Here is a 17,668-nt window from a genome sequence, read left to right as displayed (position 1 = left end):
GGGCATGGTGCTTTTTAACCTGACAGCATTTGAGTATCTCTTTGCCTGAATTATGCGGACTTTTTCCAGCAATAACAAGTGTGTTTGACTGCATTTTGTTGACTTTTGTAGGTCGGCACTGGTGCTACAGTTGCCACGCTGGCCGATGCCTCAGAGTTGCCTACCACAGTTACCGTCGCACAAGTCAATTATTCTGCAGTGACTGATGGAGAGGTAAGGACCCGGGTCATGTTTGTGGTGCACAAACCAGAATTTCCCTATCTGAACTTCAATGAAGTTAAATATTTTCTAGAATTAAGTGGTCACAGGAAACACCAGGCCTTGTTTCCCCACCGTGTTAAGGGTTAAAATACACGCGAACACAAGACTGTAAAATTTCATGTAGAAAGTGCTGAACTGTTGTCATTTTGACTCAGGGCTGTACAAATGCAATTATGGTGGAAGCCTCCGTTCTGAATTTCATAAATTTTTTTGATATCTCCTATAGATTATTTATTTTGTGAGGTCTACTGTAGCAGATAAAGACTTAACGACCTACACAAATACACATTAATGTACTCATATTGAGCAACTGTTTCATATGTGCTGTAGATCCTGGGCGCTGGTTTGTCAGTTCAGGGTTTGGAGTGATGCCTGGAATATTTTGAGCTTGTGGCTTGCAAAGGATATCGCACGGCTGTGGGCAAATCCAGTGATTCTTTGGCCACCGATCTGTGGACAAAACAGGACTGTTCCTTTGCTGCAGCTTTTCGGGAGCTTTGCAAGTAAATCCCAGGGAGAGCTGTATAAATGCACAGATAATAGGAGACACTGCGGAGTTACTGTTCTGTTTATTGTCGAAGTTTCTTCCACCGCTTTACAACTCGGCAGAGTTGTTTCTCTCGAGGACTTGATCAGACTATTTCAATCCCAAAATCTCAAATTTACACGCATTTATTTTTCCACTTTTTTTTCTTTAATGGTTTTTTGTGTGTGTTTAAGGAACATTCCTTTAAGATTATGAAGATTTTTTAAAATTTTTCTTTTTTTTTTTTTTTTTTTACCCTCTTCACCCCCAAACCCACCTGTAATTGAGGCTGCAGGGCACTTTCTGCCCCTTTGCATGCCAGAATTTCTGGCCGGAGAGTCTGTGCGCAGGAATGACGAGGTCTGATCCCCTCTGCCTGGATGGGGCTGTCGCAGCGACAGGTGGCAGCACAGAACAGCTTTGCTTTGCACAAAACCCTGTTTCCATCTCAGACCCAGGGTGAAAGAGCCTGTGGCCGTGACCTTGAATTACTTTGGAGCTGCTTAGAGGGTTTTCAAGAACCAGCTATATCTCTTGAGATCTGAAAGAAATTTTTCAAAGGTACAAATATAAAGGAAGGGAACACAGGCGTCTAATTCCTAACGTGAACGGGACGTCTAAGGAATATCTTCTCAAAATAAAGATACAAAAGTAAACTTGCTTTGGGGATGGGTGCTATTTCTCTGCACACGGAGATCCGCAGCCTGCTGGCAGCCTCTCTAGGGACGTTTTTTGTCCTGGTATCTCTTTGCTGTGGGAAGATCTCAGTGAGCTCTGAGTAAATCGATGTGTTTATAGGACACCAAGCAGCATGGAGCAGGGATGCTCGCTAGCATCTCAGCAGCACAACCTTTGCGTTAGCACGGAGAAGGGCCTGGACAGTCCCCCCTTCTTTTCCAGACCTTACTCCATCCCTGTTCTGAAAAAGCTTAGGCATCTTTGCGGGGCACCGAACGTCACAGTGACAGGCAGAGACCTCCCTTGTCACTCAAATGCATGTTGCCATGTAGTTGAAAAAATGTGTGTCTGCTCCTCTTCTGCGTGGTGGTGGTGGCAAGGGTGTCTTTCCCAGCTCAGCCCTGCTTCGGTTCGGTTTTGGCATGGCTAACGAGTACCACAAACTTGATCCGACTCTCTCGAGATCTCTGCCATCTGCAACTTCTTCCTCTCCGGGCACTCAAACTCGGTTCCACTTTCTCTAAAAAGAACGTTGCCTTCTCTAAAATCAACTTCCTTTCTCTATCTCACTGCTTGCTCCCTGCTTTGGATCCTTCCGCCCAGGGCCAGCTCTGGGCGCAGGAGAATGAACCAGTTGCCTTGAACATCAGACGGCTGGGGATGGCTAAAGGGCTACGACGAGCGCCAGCTTTGCCTGTGCCCAAGTGCTGGAAAACCAGATTGGCAGCTGCTGAGGAGTGTGTGATAGCAGATGTGAGTGGGGCCGCGACAGCTTCTCTCTCCCTCTCCATCCTTCGATGGAACTAACCCTTTTCTTGCCCAAAGGCAGCAACATTTAGTTGTCCTTTTGCGGGGAGCCTTGAGCCAGCTCTGCTTCTATGGGCTTTTTAGCTTTCTCTGTCTTAACAAATGGAGGGCTGTTTTTTCATCACCTTCTACGACATTTTTATTTGTGAGTCTTGGCAAGACGGTGAGTGGCCTGAAATGTTTGTGGGGATGAGAACAGAGATGGGAGGGTGAGGGAAGATCTTCATCTTGCAAAGCAGCCGGTAGGATTTGTCAGCTGATGGGCCTTCATCCTCCACTTCTTTAGTTTTTTTGGTCCAATGCATGTTTCTGGTTCACATCCTGGTGGATTTTGTGGCTGTACACTCCTTATCTCCTGAGCTGTGAAGTCCCAAATGGAGAAATGTGGGCTAGGTGGAAAATGAGCGACTGAAACTGAGTGAACTTTAATACGAAACCTACCTACGTAAAGGTCTGAAGTAAGGGAATTGAAATTCCCTTACTGAGATACATGAACACAGTACTTACCATCTGCTGTCTTCTGTTAAGTATTTTGCTGCTGCACAAAGAGATTCCAGTTTGCTCAAACCCATCTGAGTTCACTAGTGATGTACAAATAAATCCTGAACGGGAACATGGACTGTTCCCCAGAACGACATCGGATGGGTGCAAACAAATAGGAACAGCGAGGCAAGCGTGGGCCGTTTCCTTGGGGGACGTGATCCACGCTAGGGATCCAGCACCGCAGAAATGCAGCTACTTCATAAACTGCCCAGGCTGGCAGGCAGGGATCCGAGCACAGCAACGGTCAACACTGGCCTGCTTTGTTGTGGACGTGGCTGGACAAGAGGGATTTGCGGGAGGTTGAGGGGCTTCACAGATGTTTGAGGTGCACTTTCCATGTGCGTGAGAAAACGAAAGTTCTTATTTGAAGATTGAACACCTGGAGAACAGCAACTATTATCACGGGCTGACTATAGAGAAACTCACTCACCGCTGATAGAGGGTTGTAGGGTCCATCAGTGTTCTCAGGTGGATCCCAGGCTTCCTCCTTATTTTCCCTGTCTCTCAGAGTCAGAGCATGTGCAGGATTCTGCAAAGACCTCTCGAAGCTATCTGGTTCGTTCATTTTAGGAAGCAACTCTGCATTCATGGGATGACATCCTATCCTAGGGCCTTTCTTTTTGTTTTTTCCCATAGGTGGAGCAGAACTGGGCAACGCTACAGGGGGGTGAGATGACGATCCAGACGACGCAGGCATCCGAGGCCACGCAGGCAGTGGCATCGTTAGCAGAAGCAGCAGTGGCAGCATCTCAGGAGATGCAACAAGGAGCAACTGTTACCATGGCACTCAACAGGTATGGGTGTGAGATGAAGGCTTGAAGCATGCACACATGACATTTCCTTCTAGGTTTTCACTCCAATGGTGCAAAGACCGCTGCGTACAGTCCCAGTAGAGGCTTTTCCTCAGTAAATTCCTATGTCGGCCCATGTCCAGGTGTCTGCAGGGCAGTTCCTGATGTCCACTGTAATGACAGAAAACGCTGACATGGAAAATTCTTGAAAGAGGATAAGATGGGTAGTAACTGTACCCTCTAAATTATATTATTTGTACAGAATTGAGCTTCCTAAGCAAGCGAGAGTCATGATGTGCTAACAGCACCTCTAAAGTACGCTGGTCTGGGTCTCCCTCAATACTATTAATGGTTTCTTACTAAAAGGCTAAGGCTGAATTTCCCTGTTGCGTGGCAGTACAGTCTCTCTTTGGAAGTCAGACTCTCTTCCACAAGCCAGTGTTTTTCTCACAAATGTGTTTCTGAAGTAGAACGTGAATGAACTGCAATAGTAATGCTCCTCTTCATCTTGCAACGAGCTCTGTTAGATTTTTTGGTTGTACTGAAGTTACTGAGATCTGCAGCGTAGTTCCCTACAGGTCCATGCAGCAGGTCTTTGCTCAGCTCTGGGGAGTTGCTTAAGCTTTGTCCGCTGCTCTTAAAAACTGGAAATGGCTGTGGCACACGGCAGCTGCACCCCGAGAGAGCACGGAGGGACTGTAGGAAACATGGGCATCAGCCCCAGCAACACGGGAGGTTTCACACTGCTGAGGTGTAAACAAAATAGTTTCCTCATCCAAACCAGGATTCTGGTCTAGAGGCAGTTGACGGAGCAGCCGTGGGTTAGGACAAGGCACAAGTCCACACTGCTGGTGGTCAGAGTAAAGCTCCAAGACTTTGTTACGGACACGAATTACTACAGCAGTCACCTTGATCTTGGGGCATGCAACATCTTGCTTCCAAATTCCTGTTGCAACTGATTCACAAACATACCTGGAGCTGTTTCTTCTCTTTGTGGTCCAGATTCGGGTCCATCAGATACGTTCTTTTCTGCTACCATGTGAGGTTGGTTAAGTTGTTTTTTGCTAATAGTTTCACTATAAAATTGCCTTTTAAAAACAAGTGATCTTTTTAGGATGCTGTAGGAAGAACAGCTAAAGTAACTAGGCATGGAGCTGCAGGAAAAAGCCCTGTCCCCTGGAATCCGACTTGCAGGATTTGTATCCTGCACGCTTCCAGGCAATAGATTTTTCTATGTTTTTTTCTAGAAGTTTTTCTGGACTAGAACATCCGTGGGCTTTTGGATTTAATTTCATCCTGTCGTTACTAGTTTTAGCTCTTAGGGTTGCAGCGAGCAGTTCCTTTTCCTGCATTAGCTCAGGAAATTCAGTCTTTGATAAAAATAAATGTTGTTAGAATTAAAGAGTTTTCTAGAAAATATGAATGGAAGAGCCTTCAGCAAGGCTCTACTGTGCCTCGGGACCGGATTGGCTCTGTTTATACCCAGGAAAACCCTGTGATAAGTCTGTTCAAACAGGAGCGATGTGAAGACTGTAGCAGCGTTGCAGTGGGAATGAGGGGCCTCATGTTTTACTTCCCAGCTTGTTGTCACCCTCTTGGGGTGTCAGCAGGACCCTAGCGGTCTACTCACCGCTACTGGAGACCTTTCCGGGTGACTATCCTCTAACACCCTTCCATGTGGAAGAGGTGTACCTTTTCCTTTGCCGCAAAATGCTCCTTGTAGCTTTCAGCTGTAGGACTGTGGTCTTTCCCCTGCCTGTAGGAAGATCTTGGCAAGGTTCTGGTCCTTGAAAGCTGGTGGCTCATCTGCTCTGGAAACCTTATGCCCAATTTAGCTGAAGGCTGCCTTCTCTGAATCTTGTTCCAATGGCTACTGGCAGAGTGCAGAGTCTTCCATAGTCCCGTGTAGAGCAGTACGTCTGCCAACAGCATGACACGATGGGTGACGCAGCCTCTGTCAGGTTTGAGGATGGGAAGTATTAAGCCTTCTAGTAAAAGAGGACAAAGTGGAGGTGGGTAATTAATTCATTCATTTGAACCAATTAATGTTTGTGGAGCACACTGTAACTGGAAAAAGCTTTTATGCTGCAGATCATTATTATTTTCAGGGATGCAACCGTAACAAATTATTAAAATGCTCAGTTGCCCTTGAAAGTGGATTCAAATAAGTGCTGTGCAAATCTGGGAAACAGCGTTACACCAGTAAATCCATGCTTACCCCAGGTTTGCTGTATTGTAGTTGGCTTTCCTGCAGCATAACTGCCTTCACCCAGCTGCAGGTTCAGAAGAGAGATTAGCCAAAGGGAACAGGAAAGCAGAAGAAGAAAATACTCTTGTTCAGTAACGGTGTTTAAGAGTTACTCTGAGAGGCAGAGGGGCTATTTAGAAATGATCATACACCCTGAGTGAATGTAGCTGGAAAGTTTACGGCACCTAGGCAGGAAATTAGGAAAGAGAAAGAATGAGTGGGAAGTACTTGGAAAATATTTGAGTCAATTGGTCTACCACAGAACGAGAAGGGCAGTTAAGGAAAAGCATCCTAGGGGAAGCTCCTAGATGGCTCCTTCGATCTCTTTTCCACTGGAAGTGCTAAAGAAAATACCTGCTTTTTTAATTCATTAAAGTAAGAAATGGTAGGAGATTCAGCTGCAGGAAGGAGGTAGCTTTGGAATAATTTTATGACTAGCAGTAGGTCACCAGAAGTAGCTGATAGTTGTCCAAAAGGTCTGGAGAAATCTGGACAGCTGCTGAAGGATGCTCACAGCACTCTGTGCAGCTAAATGGCAAATAAAATGCGATGTCCATAAATGCAAAGTGACACACATACGAAGAAATATCTCCACCCAATGAGGAACTAACTATATGTTATCAGTTACCGTTCAGAAATCTTTCAGGGGACTGTCCTCCACGACTGTTTTCTCACTACTGAGCAAATTTTGTCAAAAGAATAAGTTGAATATTAGGAATTATAGGGAAAGGCATGGAGGACAAGCCAGGATTAGGCCCCTGGGCTGACTCACGGTATGTCAACGTCTTGGACAGCGTGAGAAACGGTTACCCCACTCAAACAGATGTCTTACATTTAGAAAAAGTCTGGAAAGGACAAGAGTGATCGGAAGCCAGGAAGAGTCCTTGCACACTAAGTGTACTATGGCTCTTCAGCTTGGGAAGGAGATTACTGAAAGTCTATGAAATCGTGAGGAAAACGAAAAGGGAGCGGTTATTTTCTGTTTCTCGCAATATCAGGCTTCAGGGCTGCCCAGCCAGACCGAGGCCGTAGTTTTCGGAGTACCAGAATGAAATTTTTCTTCACACAGCATCTAATTAAACGTGGAACTCATTGCTACAGGATGTTGTGGAAGCAAAAAGTATAAATGGGTTTCAAAGGGGATTAGACAAATCAAACCTGATGGTCCAGATGCAGTCTCTGATGTAGGAAATCAATACGCTGCTGACTGTCGGAAGCTGAGAGAGTGTAGGAAGGGAAGGAACATACACGCTCCTTCCTAAATGTCTGATACTGGCTGTTCTCACAGCAGGGTTGCTGCACGAGAAGGACCTTTGGTCTGACCTCATTCATATGAAGAAATTTAAGAATACTGTGCTAAGCTACCGATCACTCATTAAAAAGAATTATTAAACCACTTGGCTGGGGAGGAGTACTCCATCTTGGCTAAATACAGAGCTGCTGATGTGATCCTGGTAATGGTAAACCTCTGGGTCTGTTTCAGCGCAAGGTGAACTGGCGGAATCAGTAATGAAGGGGAAAGCTCTAAAATCTGTAGAGACTCAGAACGTGACAGTGCCAAAAGAATGTGTTTTGTACCAGAAAACAGAGGCAGGGAGGAGCCATGTGGTGTAACTACTTGGATTGTCTGAAAGCTGTAGTAAAGTCCCAAGAAAATGAAGGTGAAGGTAAGAAGGCAGGGATGTTCTGACTAAGAGATCTGCAAGCCGGAAAAACCCAGTGGAAGCAGCTTCTTCCCATATATTCCTCCTCCACTGTAGTTTTTCTGCCGTGGATAACTTCATCTGGGCCCAGTAAGAATCCCTCCTTTCTGGATTTGTTCTCTTGACATACAGTGCCTGGTTAAAATGGATGCTACTGGAGTTATTTGTTTGTTTGGTCTTCCTAATTCTTATCTCCCCTTCCCTGTGCCCGCAGTGAAGCAGCTGCCCATGCAGTAGCCACGCTTGCTGAAGCCACTCTTCAAGGTGGAGGACAAATTGTCCTGTCTGGTGAAACTGCAGCAGCAGTAGGAGCGCTTACCGGAGTCCAAGATGCCAATGGTAAGGCCGCTGGAAAGCTTTTACTTTGTCTGGTTTTTTTTCCTTTGCTCTTAGCTAGGGGTTTTTCCTCGCTTTTACTTGACATTTCAAGTTTTCACTAGTAAAAGAGTTCTGCCTCACTGCAGATTGTCACTAACTAGGCTGTGACTTAAAAGCCCAGAACAAAAGGGGAGCACTAACCTGTTGTTTACTGCTGTAGTGCTGGTGGCTCTCCTCTTTTCCTCCTTCTGCCAGCTTGCTATTGAGCCTCAGTTTTGGGTGGGAATTCTGCTCCCCACTCCGTATCTGTACAGGTAGGACCAGACTTGGTCAACTAACACAACTAGTCAGTGCCATAAGAAACTCATCTCCAAAACGCTTCACAGTGAACTGGCAGAGAGTGTGAGCAATGTTTTATTGCTCAATCATTTCCTTCCTTTCTCAGGACTTTTTTTTGTATGCTTTGGTGGCTGCTCTTGAGCAACTGTCGCTTTTTCTGCTTGGGTGGCACCTTGCAGTCATCCCTCGGCACTCAGCCTCGGGTTGTTTGCCTCCTGCTTTATTTTCCATCTTGGCGCCATAGTCGATGGCTTAGTTCTAGGGATCCTCTGTAGCGTTTCTCCCCTGTTATCTGGATGTCTCTTCTGCCGAGTCTGGTGACTTTTGCAGTTATTCAAAATAATCTTGTAGAGAATAAAACAGTAAATTCATAGAAACTGGTTCCAGAGGCGATACTGGAATGTACGAATGTGTCTAGTCGGTGCTTCATCCACTGCCTCCAGTTGTGCTGTACTTCTGCCTGATGCCTTTACCATGCTTTTCAAGTTCCGAGATGAAACTCACTGGTTGTTTCGATTAAATGGAAGGAGGTACGTCAAAATAAGCTCAAAAAGGATGCCAAGTGTGAAGGTGTAAAGAAACGTCGCCTTGAGGATGGGGCTATTTGGACTCTAATTGTCAAAGGGGGAACAAGGAGGTGCAGTCGGGTGGCAGGGCGGTGACTTCTTGCCTTGTCACTTTGCATGTAAAGCAGAAGTCTGGCTAGATGAGACCTCCAGTTTGACTTCCATCAATATCCGCATCTCATAGGGAACATATTTTTAAAACGTCAACGTGTAGTTGGCAGCAAAAACGGGACAGTGGAGGGAAAAGTAGTTTTGCTCGGGGTGTTTGACTTGACGTCGCTTGCTGTGGAGTCAGTCAGCCTGAAGAGGGAGCAGAAATGAAGTGAAAACCCTGTCCTCGGAGCTGGGAAAGCATCTGATATTGAGAGGGAAGAGCAGGGTTGTGTTGTATTACACTTTGCCGGCAGCCCGGCATGAGGGGGATAAGTGATGTGTGTTTATCGAAGGAAGGATCTGACCCTGGATGCTCAAAACCAGCAACTAATCAGATTTGCAAAAGCACGTTAGCGTCCTTTAGCAGATCTGCACCCCAGGCTCCTTTTGGTCTGCTTCCAAAATGCTATCATGGTCTGGATTCCTCTGGATGTTTCCCCTAAATAACTCTCCTCCTCCACACCCTTCCTGAGTCACTCTACCTCACTCACCCAGCGTTAATATAATTTTAATGCAGGCTGGGCTTTTTTTCTTTTTTTTTTCTTTTTTTTTTTTTTTTTTTTAGCAGCAGAGTTGGAAATCAGATGGGATTTAGAGTGCATTAAGGGGAGAGAGACTGCAGCATTTTCCTCTGTGCAAAACCTCGCCCGCAGCCCCTCGCCTTGTTTCCACTCTTCTTCGATTTGCTGTAATCTCCGGTGGTATTAAGGGGAAGGGCTTTGTCGGCGAGGTAGTCCTTGGAAGCGCCATGCCGTTAGTTTTATTACGTAACCAGCTAATATATCTCCCTTAGGGATGGAGGAGATGTCGGTATCCATTCCTGCTGTCTCTGTCTGGGGACGGAGAGCAGATGGATTTTCAGCGTTGGCACGGTCGCGGGAGGATTTGTCCGCCTTCTTCGTACCCTGAAGCCCAGGGTGTGAGTGTGAGCATCGTCCCGGACACCGGTGCTCGGTTATTTGATGCGGTGGGGACAAACCGCTCGGCGTGTCATTCTGTTGGGAGGAGATGAAATGGGGAGTGATTCGGTGCAATTGGTTGCAGGAAGATGACTTCCAGAGCCATAATGGTATTAATCAGCAAATTGCCCCTGCTCGCTATTGCTTGCAAAGTCTTAATTTGTTGATATTTCCAATAGATGCTTCTTTCTAGGAATGCTCTTAGCCTTCTGCAGGTCCTTTCTGAGGGATTCCAATCCCCTACCCACGTCACTTTCCCTGAAAGGGACATAAATTTATCCCCATCTTATTGATTTTTGGTCATTAGATGTAATTATTCTCTTTTTTAAAATTTTTTTGTTTCTATCTTGATATGGTATTTTTCCCAGCTGCTCTCTGGCATCTGAATAATAATTAAGTGATACGAGAGAACCAAGACGGCTAAAAAGAGGCAACTTCTATGTGTCTGTGGATGTCTCGGAAGCAAGGGCTAAATTCAGTCTTGCAGGGAGTAGGGAGCCCGGCAGCGTGGCTGAACTGCAAAAGGGCTGCGGATAATCTTGTGATCGGTTACATTTATAGCTAAGGGAAATAAGATCTCCCATGCAGTGTCAAACTAGCTAAGTGCATTATGGTTTTCTTGCTAGTCTGGAGCATCTGCTCCGAGTCGGGATGCTGGAACCGATGACCCCATGGTTTGAGCCTCAGGTGTTTTGTTCTTAAGTGGTTGGCATTAAAGCAAAGTAATATTCAAAGCAAGTCAAGGGGATTGTAGCAGCACCTGATTTCTGAAGTTGGCTGGAAACTGAAAATACTTTGGTAAGAGGAAACTGTGCGCTCTGGGGCCGCTTTCGGTGCACGCTATGGGCAGATCCGTGTGATGGGCTGGTGCTGGAGCCGTCCCAGCCTGCCGGGGCTGGAGGAGAGAAACTCGATCGGTGTTGGGAAGGAGAGGTGCCAGTGCCAGCCTGCAGTCTGGACCCCGCTCGCTGGAGCATCCTCATACTGCAGCCTTTTGTTCGACATTGATCTGATGGAAGGCTTGAAAGCTGCTTGGGCTACGGGATTCCTGGCTTCGTCTTTAAATATTGATGAAGGTTTTGCCTAAGCAGTACCTGCGCTGGGCTGCCCGTGAAGGACAGAGCAGGCTCCCTGCCCAAGGAAAGTCAGTTTAATGGCCTCGGTGTCGTCACAAGCCTGGGGTTATTTGCGGTTTTGCTCAGTGTGCAGCATTTTGAAGGGCGGATTTGAAGGCAAGAGGGGTTGTATGATGGAAGGTCCAGCTGGGGTTCAAAACCAGGGCATGGTGCCACGGTGGAGAGCTGGTGCTGGGAAGAGAAGTGGCAGTGGAAGATGTGAAATCAAGCTGTGACCGGGGAATTTACGTAACAGACCTGAGCTAGGCACAGCCAGAGACCCAATGGGTCCTTGCTTGTCCACCTTATTCCTCACATGCGGCAACTGCTGCTCTTTTTCCTGGCCCCAAAGCACGTTTTACTTGTGTATCTCCTCCCTGTGCTGCTGGACATGCTCCTGGGAGCACTGATGTGCCTGGCGGTGGCATACAGGTGGGCACTAAGAGGAGCCTACGGTATGTCTTGCCTTTTTCCATCCCCCCCAAGTCATCCAAAAAATCCAAACCCCGCTCTCCATACAACCAAAGGGAGCCGTGCTAATGGCCGGGGGTGAGCCAGGATTATCGAGTTGTGATGGAAGCCTGGGGAGAGCATTAGGAATCTGACGTGGGCCAACGGGGATTAGCAAGCTCTCTGCTTTCGCAAACAGAGGAAATAAGGCGTCAGTACAGGAGCATATCTTGCAAGTTAGCATAGAATAAACAAGCCTGGAGCAGCATTTAGGGTGACGGGGAATTTATTGCACAGAAGAGCTGTTCCAGTTGGGGATTTCTATATCAGAGGCGGTTTAAGTGCTGAAAAGCCTTCAGCCCTGGGTGAGGTTGCCGAGCTTCCCGCACGAAAGCAATAAGGTGTCAGGTGGAAACCTGTCTCCACCCTCGGCTGCGCAGATGGGAGATGGAGAACCCTCCTCTCGGCAGCAGAGAGACCTCCAGGCCTGGAGCGCGGTTGCCAGTCCCGTCAGGCTCCGTGTAGGCTGTTTACAGTTGAAAATACATCCAGGAGGGGAAAGGCAGGAGTCGAGATCCTGTTCTCTGGGCTGCGCGCGTCTCCTAGAGAGCGTGAAAGTGGCGGGAGATACATGGGGCAAACCCAGCGAAGGGAACTGCCTGTTCCTGCTTTTGGATGCCTCAGGGCAGGGAGGTGCAGGACACTGATCCGCTAGTAACTGGTAGCTTTTTTGCCTGAGAAAAAAATACAAAAGACAAGGGGGGGGAAGCTTGGAGGCTGATCTGCTGCAAATATCATTCTTTAAAAGAAAATTCTTTGTTTCCTGTTGGATCTCCTTTTCAGGGAAGATGGACACAAACTTGGCAAAGTGCAGATCAGCTTGCTTGCATCCAAGCGGACAGGAAGGAAAGAGTCGTGCCTTTTGTAGGGTCTTCCCAGTGGGAACAGATTTATTTTTTAATGAAGTATTGCCCTGAAACAGGTATGATTTAATCGCAATCTGAAGGATAAGTGAGGAAAATAATTTTTTTAAAGATGCATTTCATACAACAGGGGAGAAGAGGGGCCGGTGGCAGCCAGCAAGGGGAGCTGAAGTGGATGAGTGTGAGTTCCTGGGTTCATGTGCTGAGCAGGTCATAGAATTGCCTCAGTTGGAAGGGACCTTTCAGATCATCGAGTCCAACCATCAGCCTAACTCTGACAAAAACCATCACTAAACCATCTCTCTAAGCACTATATCTACCCGTCTTTTAAATACCTCCAGGGATGGTGCCTCAACCACTTGCCTGGGCAGCCTCTTCCAATGCTTGATAACCCTTTCAGTGTAAAAAGTTTTTTTTCCTGATATCAGTCTAAACGTCCCCTGGCACAACTTGAGGCCGTTTCCTCTTGTCCCATGGCCTGTTCCTTGGGAGAAGAGACCGACCCCCACCTCTCTACAACCTCCTTTCAGGTCCAGGAGCAGGGTGAGGTGTTTCCTAGAGGACAAATTACTGTGCATAAATGAATTATTGTCAGCAATGGGGCCGTGATGCACTCTAAGTAAAATATGTTGGCATAAGCCTCAGTTAAAACGAGCGTATTCTGTGTCAAGTACATGCAGTTCCCTGTGCGTGCCCTGTAGAGAAGGGGGTGCTTGGCTGCAGCTCAGCTATCTCCTCATCTGCACGTTTTCCATGTCAGCATCTGGCTGTCCGGGGAGGCCCAGTGTTGGTGGTGAGGAATATTCAGTGTTGGGATGATAGAATCATCTAGGTTGGAAGGGACCTTTCAGGTCACTGAGTCTGACCATCAACCTAACACTGACAAAAGCCACCACTAACCCATGTCCCTCAGCACCACGTCGACACGTCTTTTAAATACCTCTAGGGATGGCAATTCCACCACTTCCCTGGGCAGCCTGTTAACCGTGGGACACCAGCCACAGGTTTGATGCCAGCAGTCAGCATGGCGCTGCTGGGTCTTTCCCAGCAGGACGAGGGCCAAAGTATTTCCGAGACCCGGGACCGCTGCTCCGTTTGCACTGAACCTTACCAGCACAGATGATTTCTGCTCGCTTTGGCACGGCTTGCCTTGCATTGCCCTGCTGCTTTAAACCCATCGTGATGGATCTCGTGCCTTCTGCTGCTGTCCTGCGTTATACTCTTGGGCACTAATCTTGGGCAGCGCTGGCGGAGCAGTCGGCTCAGGCTGTCCTTGTGACGCTGGGCTGTCCCGGGCGCTGTGCGGCTTTGCTTTGACATCTTAGGACTGATGACGAGGCGGCTGCCGCTGACGATTAGGATTTGTCTGCCCACCAACCGGGGCTAAAAATAGTGGCTCAGACAAGTTCGTTTCGTACTGTGGTGGTGGCCGCATTTTCCCTTCGATCCCACTAGCCAGGTGCTACCTACGCCAACGTGCAGTTGTGTTGCATGGAGGCAGCTTCGCGCAGCCCAGCACAGTTTGCCTGGGTGGTTTGAGTAGAGCAGGAGGCGGATGCCACGGCCCTTAAGTGCTGCTGGCTTTAAGGCTTCTATTAACGTATTGAGTGACCTTGGTAAGTCCCTTTGACAGAGACACAGAATGGTTATTTCTGGGTACAGTTTGGCTTTTGGGGTAGGAAGGCTCACGGGCTCTGTCACTTTATTTCCTTGGGGGAAAACGTTTTTATATGATGAGTCCTCATGATATCCTGCAGGTCTCCTCTTTGCAAAGGCAGCGGTATCGGAGGAGTGCAAGGTGAGCCTCCCAGGTGGTTTTGTGCCCCTGTTCTGTGTCCAAGTCTCACGTGAAGCCTACAGGCTGCTTTTTAGCTCTGAAACATGCCTTTGAGCTCGCAAAGAGAGAAGGCAGCATCCTGGGGAGACACCAGGAGTTGCTCTGTTCCTGGCTTGATCTCTTGCCGTCCCCTGAAAGACACTTGTCTTTCCTCCTCAGCGTGTTTGTGAAGGTGTCAGCAATACCCAGAAAGCAAAGCTGACTTCGTTAGGGGTGGGGAGTCACCGCCAAGTCCTTCGCTGTTTGATCGCTTACAGAGTTTCTTTGGGTCCTGGTGGGTTCAGTGAGTTTCCATCCAGTAAATGAGCTGAGCCCCGTCTGGCCTCATCTCCCGGCTTCTTGATGACCTTACGGCATCTCCAGCACCTCCCCTGCCCTCCCCGTTTCCCCTCCCCTGGTGAGTTTTGACATCCATTCCTGTTATCAGGCAGTTGAGACTTACAGGCTCTCCAGCTGTCACAGCTGATGCTGTCCCGGTTTAAGCATAGGCCATTTACCTTCCACGTGTCCTGAATTAGGGGAAATGGACAGGAGGGCTGGGTCTGTTTAAAAATTAAAGCTGATTACAAGGCATTAACATTACATTTAAAGAAATAGACAGCAGCCCTCCTCTCTCAGTGTAGTTGCAATATGTTCCCTTTTGTTCTGGTCTGGAAGAGGAAACAGGACTGGTATCGACTCCAGACTGGGCAGGATTTCTTCTTTATCCATAAATTTAAAAGAGAAGCTGCCTGCTGCAGTACTTTAAAGCAGTTCTGGTCTTAACAACCTAAAGCAATTCCCATCTTTGCCATCGTAACAGAAAGCTTCAGTTTTTTTCTGCTGATCTTTAATTTCTCTTAGAAAATTCAGATCTACTGACGCCGTGTTCACTGATCTGTCTTCTGAATTACTGCGTTGGGCAGCTTCATATTTGAGGGATCCCAATTGTTTTACCCATGCATCCACTCTAGTGCCAAAACACAGCCGTCTCGGGAGCAGCAGGCAGGATGAAAACTTTCTTTTTTCTTTTTCTTTTTTTTTTTTTTTTTCCTTTCCATAAAGGCTCAGCTTCATTGTGGCAGACGGATTTTAAGGAATGCTTGGCCCGAGATCTTCAGGGCTGAGAAGGCAAAGGGCCGTGGTTGCTTCATACATGGAAGGATGGCAGCACGAGCATGGTGGGTGCTGTTCCCACCATGCCTGGCCAAGCTGCAGCGCGAGCTTGGGCTGGGGATGAACATGGGCTTAAGAAAGCAGACAGGGTTGGTGTCTTCCATAACCTTCCATACAGAGGTGCGTTTCAACAAGGCCCTTCCTGGCATGGCTGTCCTGCTTCTCTCCTCCGCCGGCAGTGACCGTATTTTCTCATTGCATTGTTGCTTTCTCAACTTGCCCAAGATTGAGCTTCTTTCCCATGGTGACCCTTCATCACAAAAGAGTAATAAGTCGATCTGGCTGGGAACGCTCTGAATGAATGTGCTGCTTGCCTAGAAATTCATTGCGTTTTGAGGTTTAATTTGAAGCTCTATTTATTGGGTGTATTTGTATGATATTTGTCCAGGCTTCTGCGTTGTCTTCTCACCCTCCCCCAATAATCCACATGGTTTCAGAAGGAACTGCTCAGTGCAGGACACTTACTGAAAAAAGGCTAAACCTTTTGGCAGGTAAAGCGATGAATGTGGCATACATTTGTATTCACTGGACTTTGCTTTTCTCCATCTCTTAACGAGACTTTTCATTTGACTTTACCATTGCCAAAGTTCACGTTAAATTCCAGGCGTTTTTTCAATTTATAGTGACGAAGCTCCCAACCGCTTGGCTTTGAGAGCCACGTTACTGAGGTCCTGAGCTTTGCTGGTTCCCTCGTGCTAATGTCCCTGAATCTGGGTGTCTGGGGCTGACAGGGCGTGTGGCTCTTGGCTCGATGGATGGTTGGAGGTCACCTTTGCTGCTGGAGAAGGGGCGTTCTGCCTGGTGTCTGCATAAGGTGATGGGGATGGGCAGCTCTGCACAAACTCCATGCTCGCTCAGCCAAGATGAACACTGAGCTGGAGAAGGAAGGTGTCTTGTCATCTTTATGGGGTACACTCCTCATTTTAACTAATGCATGATTGAGAAGTGTGTAGGATTTTGTTTGAGGGAGGGGTGGGGTTGTTTTGTTGATGGTATAGTGTGGGCTTTTTTTTATCTCCCTAATTTATATGCGCCCTGACTGTAAGACTTAGATATTTGAAGGATTTTGGACCTAAACCAGTTTGTTTGGTTACAGCAGTGGTTTTGGGGTGCCTGCAAGATATGGGTACCTTTGGCAAGCTTTTGTCCGAAAGAGATGAGGTTGAATGAGGAAAGGAATGGCAGTCAGTATACTTAGTGTGTTTCCCTTAATATGTCTGGAAGCACAGAACTGGATAGACAAACATTTCCTTGCCTGCCACTATTTCCAGTCCAAGAGTTGGGATGGGAAGGGATGGAGGTATTTGTGTAGTCTGCCTGCAAGCAGATCGCATTAGCGCTGCCGTCTGTTAGTGCTTTGGCCCCAGGTTAGGGTAGGGAGGTGCTCTCCTGACAAGCTGCACATCTTCAGCGTGGTGCTGTTTTATTTATAGCTCTTGGCCTAAAGAAAAGGGCACAGGTGGAGTCAGAAAACCAGCTCTGTGAAGCTGCCTAGTTCTGCATCGCTCTCCTGACCCGATGCAGATGCCGGTGAGTCATTTTTCCAGGCCTCCTCCTCCATGCCTAACCTAACCCAGAGCAGAGGCTTGGTTGGCAGAGCTATGTCCGCAGAGCTTCTTCATGGGGTTCCTGCCACCCATGCAAATAGGGTGGTGGGTACTCGTGCATGAGCAACATCAGGCTGGGGAAGGCAGCTTTTTGCCATTCCTGCTGGATATATCTGTGCTGGCGGAGCTCAACTGTGGATCTGAGCATTCAAACCCATAAGCGTTGAACTGGGTGGATGGTAGATTAAGCAGAGATTGAAACCAGCCTCTGCTTTGCTGCTCCTTTCTCGGTGCTCCCAGGATGAAGTTTATGTGCGATGAATTCTGCCTGTAATAACAACTTATTCAAACCTATGCTGCGAGTGTGGCAAATCCCCCTCAGCTTTTTGAGCCCTTTGAGACATATTGTAGCCCATCTCTGGAAGACCTTCCTACTTAACAGCAGACAGGAGACAATCAAGGACAACTTCATCCTGCTGGCACGATCTCTGTCATCCTTCTGCTCCTCCAGGCAATCCCAAATGAGAGGTCCCAGCTCACCCTCCTTGCAAGCTGGCATGGCGAGATGATTCCCAGAGCGGAGCAAGACTTGCCTCTTGAGTTGTGGGGTATCATTTCTCCTGCAACTGGTCCCAACTGACCCCTCGCTGCCTGTGGGTAAGGATGAGCAATGGTCCCTGCTGTGGAGCAGCTTTGGAATCTTTCAGTGCAGATTTTAGCTTGCAAGTTGGATGGCCCTTGGAGAAATA

General features: G+C 47.6%; 1 protein-coding gene across 8 annotated transcripts in view; it reads left to right on the top strand.

Annotated features, from left to right (window-relative positions):
* Positions 1–17,668, top strand: part of NRF1 (nuclear respiratory factor 1) — a 74,024-nt gene that overhangs the window by 36,075 nt on the left and 20,281 nt on the right. For 5 of the 8 annotated variants that reach the window (XM_054187892.1, XM_054187893.1, XM_054187899.1 and 2 more), the window contains exons 8-10: positions 112–213; positions 3,452–3,609; positions 7,772–7,896. In XM_054187892.1, the coding sequence (XP_054043867.1) occupies positions 112–213; positions 3,452–3,609; positions 7,772–7,896 (385 nt within the window). Of the gene's footprint in view, positions 1–111; positions 214–3,451; positions 3,610–7,771; positions 7,897–9,726; positions 9,987–15,261; positions 15,468–15,995; positions 16,148–17,668 lie in introns of those variants that run through there. The other 3 variants (XM_054187897.1, XM_054187896.1, XM_054187895.1) reach the window with 3 other exon arrangements.

This window comes from Rissa tridactyla, chromosome 1 (genome assembly GCF_028500815.1).
Source record: "Rissa tridactyla isolate bRisTri1 chromosome 1, bRisTri1.patW.cur.20221130, whole genome shotgun sequence".
In the NCBI taxonomy this organism is placed as follows: Eukaryota; Metazoa; Chordata; class Aves; order Charadriiformes; family Laridae; genus Rissa; species Rissa tridactyla.
This window is presented reverse-complemented; position numbering and strand designations above follow the sequence as displayed.